This window comes from Macaca nemestrina, chromosome 17, assembly GCF_043159975.1.
Source record: "Macaca nemestrina isolate mMacNem1 chromosome 17, mMacNem.hap1, whole genome shotgun sequence".
In the NCBI taxonomy this organism is placed as follows: Eukaryota; Metazoa; Chordata; class Mammalia; order Primates; family Cercopithecidae; genus Macaca; species Macaca nemestrina.
In genome coordinates, this window is record NC_092141.1 from 64761432 (window position 1) to 64764965 (window position 3534).

At 45.1% G+C, this 3534-nt stretch overlaps 1 protein-coding gene across 1 annotated transcript; it reads left to right on the forward strand.

Annotated features, from left to right (window-relative positions):
• The first annotated feature begins 2026 nt into the window (after nt 1-2026).
• On the forward strand, nt 2027-3231 carry LOC139359370 (keratin associated protein 9-1). The gene has a single exon (XM_071082008.1). The coding sequence runs from the start codon at nt 2167-2169 to the stop codon at nt 3013-3015; it is 849 nt and encodes a 282-aa protein (XP_070938109.1). The 5' UTR covers nt 2027-2166; the 3' UTR covers nt 3016-3231.
• Nucleotides 3232-3534: the final 303 nt, after the last annotated feature.

Below are 3534 nucleotides of genomic sequence, written 5' to 3' on the forward strand. Positions count from 1 at the left end.
TACTTTTCAGAGTGTGTCATTTGATATTCTGAGCATAGGACGAGTCATTCTTTTGTGTTCCAACCATTTAGTTTCCTGCTCCTGAATGAGCTGCACAGCCACAGTCCCTTCACTTTGGACAGTACTTAAAATAGATGTAAACATGGATATGTTAATACCCAAAAAATTAGACCCTGATACGTTATAGCAAATAGCTGCTAATGAAATCAGCATAGCACACTTGTAAATTATGAAGAAGTTAAAAAACATTTAAGGCACGTGGCTTCAAATTTAACTTGTTCAGAATAGAATTATTCATTTTGTTTCTTTTCCAAACCAATGCCCTAATTCTCCACTCCTATGGCAAATGGTTGTTAGTCCAAATTTTCAAGCTAGGGCTGGGTGTAGTGGCTCATGCCTGTAATCCCAGCACTTCGGGAGGCTGAAGTGGGTGAATCCCCTGAGGTCAGGAGTTCAAGACCAGCCTGGCAAACATGGTGAAAGTCCATCTCTACTAAAAATACAAAAAATTAGCTGCTGGGAGTGGTGTCACATGCCTATAGTCCCAGCTACTCAGGAGGCTGAGGCAGGAGGATCACTTGAACCCGGGAGGCGGAGATTGCAGTCACCCAAGATCACGCCCCTGCACTCCAGCCTGGGCAACAGAGTAAGACTTCATCTCAAAAAAAAAAAAAAAAAAAAAAAAAAAATCAAGCTAGTGAATGTAAAGTTGTTCATTCAATAATCGTGTTTTGGTTCCAACTATGTGCCAAACCCATTCTCAGGATGGAGACACAAGTGAAGAATACTCCACCCCATCCCCTCCTTCACTATAACTTCATTCTGACTCAATGAACTGCACCAGGTCCTTTTACAGGATGAACTGGCAATGCCATTACCCATATGCTGGACCAGCAAACGGGGGCTGTGTCCACCTTCGCAGCTGAAGTCAGGATGCCTCAGCAGCAGAGATGGCAGAAATTTTTAGCCACAATTTAAGTCAGAGCAAATCAAGCTGTATCAAAGGACCATTTTGTTGCCAGTGAAAATAAGAAACTCTTTATTTCAAAAGATTAGCCAGATATGGAAATTGCTAAGCGTCCAAAACATTATGCAACTTATTCTGTCTTTTCCCCATTAATACACATGATGGAGTCATTCTCGTCCTGTTTGTTCCTGCATTTAAAACACACAATGGTGTGTGTATTTTTAAACTGCAATTCAAAGCAAAATATTTCAGTTTTCTGACTAACTGCTTTTAAACTTTAATTTGCACCACTAAACATAAACATCATGTACCCAGACATATTACCCAGGCATGTTACCCAAGCATGTTACCCAGGCATGTTTGTACTCAGGGCCATCAACAGATGTGGAGGTCAGCATGGAAAAGATTATGTCAATTACAATTGAGCCCAGTCCCCTGTTTCAGGAATTGAGGTACCAAAGTGGAGTTGCTGTTACTATTAGAATTAGCATCATTGAATCTGTGTTTGTGTGACACAGATGAAAAATTTGATGAAAAATAAATTTTAACTCAAAATATTTTAAAATATGGTTTACATTTGTCACCTTGAGTTAATCACCATGTTCTAGTGCTGGAGGGGAAAACGTAGGTGGTGACAATAGTTCTGGCCGCTTCAAGTTAGTTTCAGTTGTCAGGGGATCAGTCAGCGTACTCTGTCTTAAAGAATGGTAATTCAGGGGAGGCACAGCAGCTCATGCCTGTAATCCCATCACTCTGGGAGGATCGCTTGATTTCAGGAGTTCAAGGCCACAGTGAGCTGTGATCGCGCCACTGCACACCAGCCTGAGTGACAGAGCAAAACCTTGTCTCTAAAGTAATAACAACAATAAAATGATAATAAATAAAAATATATACTTTAGTTAAATGATGCTATTGATGTTGATCACCTCTCTCACTTCTGGAAACAAGTTCTTATGGGTTATCTATTAAGTAGAAGAATCATTTATTTTCAGAAGATTCATAGCACTTAAGGAACACTTCCTCCCTGGGCAATTCCCTATAGGTGATGAAAAATAATGTCATAAATAATAACCAGGAAAATTCTGCTCATTGGTTCCAAATTTGGGAACCAGTGTATAAAAGGTCCAGATATTAGAAGGGGTCATCAGATTCTTGGAAACTCACCTCTGAACAGGAGCCCACCCTCCATCCCTGACACCATGACCCACTGCTGTTCCTCTTGCTGTCAGCCTACGTGCTGCAGGACCACCTGCTGCAGGACCACCTGCTGGAAGCCCACCTGTGTGACCACCTGCAGCAGCACACCCTGCTGCCAGCCCTCCTGCTGTGTGTCCAGCTGCTGCCAGCCCACCTGCTGTGTGTCCAGCTGCTGCCAGCCCACCTGCTGTGTGTCCAGCTGCTGCCAGCCTTGCTGCCGCCCAACTTGCTGTCAAAACACCTGCTGCCAGCCCACCTGTGTGACCAGCTGCTGCCAGCCCTCCTGCTGTGGGCCCAGCTACTGTGGCCAAACCAGCTGTGGGTCCAGCTGCTGTCAGCCTATTTGTGGATCCAGTTGCTGTCAGCCTTGCTTCCACCCGACTTGCTATCAAACTACCTGCTGCAGGAACACCTCTTGCCAGCCCACCTGCTGTGGGTCCAGCTGCTACCAGCCTACCTGTGGGTCCAGCTGCTGCCAATCTTGCTGCCGCCCAACTTGCTGTCAAACCACCTGCTGCAGGACCACCTGCTGTCAGCCCACCTGTGGGTCGAGCTGCTACCAGCCTTGCTGCCACCCAACATGCTGTCAAACCACTTGTAGAACCACCTGCTGCCAGCCCACCTGCTGCCAACCATCCTGTGTGACCAGCTGCTTCAGCACACCCTGTTGTCAGCCAACCTGCGGTGGGTCCAGCTGCTGTAGCCAAACTTGCAACGAGTGCAGCTGTTGTCTGCCTTGCTGCCGTCCCACCTGCTGCCAGACCACCTGCTGCAGGACCACCTGTTGTCGCCCCAGCTGTTGCTGCAGTCCTTGCTGTGTCTCCAGCTGCTGCCAGCCTTCCTGCTGCTGATCCACTTGCTGCAGACCCACCACCCACCAGAGACATATTTCCTGAAACATTCTGTCAAAATTCCTATGCCCCCAAGAAACATTCCCTAAGCTTTTCTGAGAAACAACATTCTGACACTGAACTTTGTGATCATCTTCTTCCTACCATGCTTGGGATTCTACTGAAGGTATGCAGTCTACTTCACTTTTATTCTTCTTCATTTCCTCTGGATTAATGTGCCAGATGGTTGTCAGTCAGCTCCACCTAATTGACATGGACACATGGTCTCAGTCACAGGAAGTGGTCATCAGCTTTTGCCCCTGTGGAACTTAAAAAAAATTCTTAAGACTACACATCTAACTCTCTATAATGATCAATACTGATCACCTTTTTAGATATGTGCATTTTATTTAGTAGCCTCTGCCAGATTACTAAACTCTTTCATGATCACTTTTAATTGTCTCCCTACCTGGTCTTTCCTAATAAAATTTATATTATCCTGCATCTTATGGTATGATTTTTGTTCCATTTGTTTGTTTG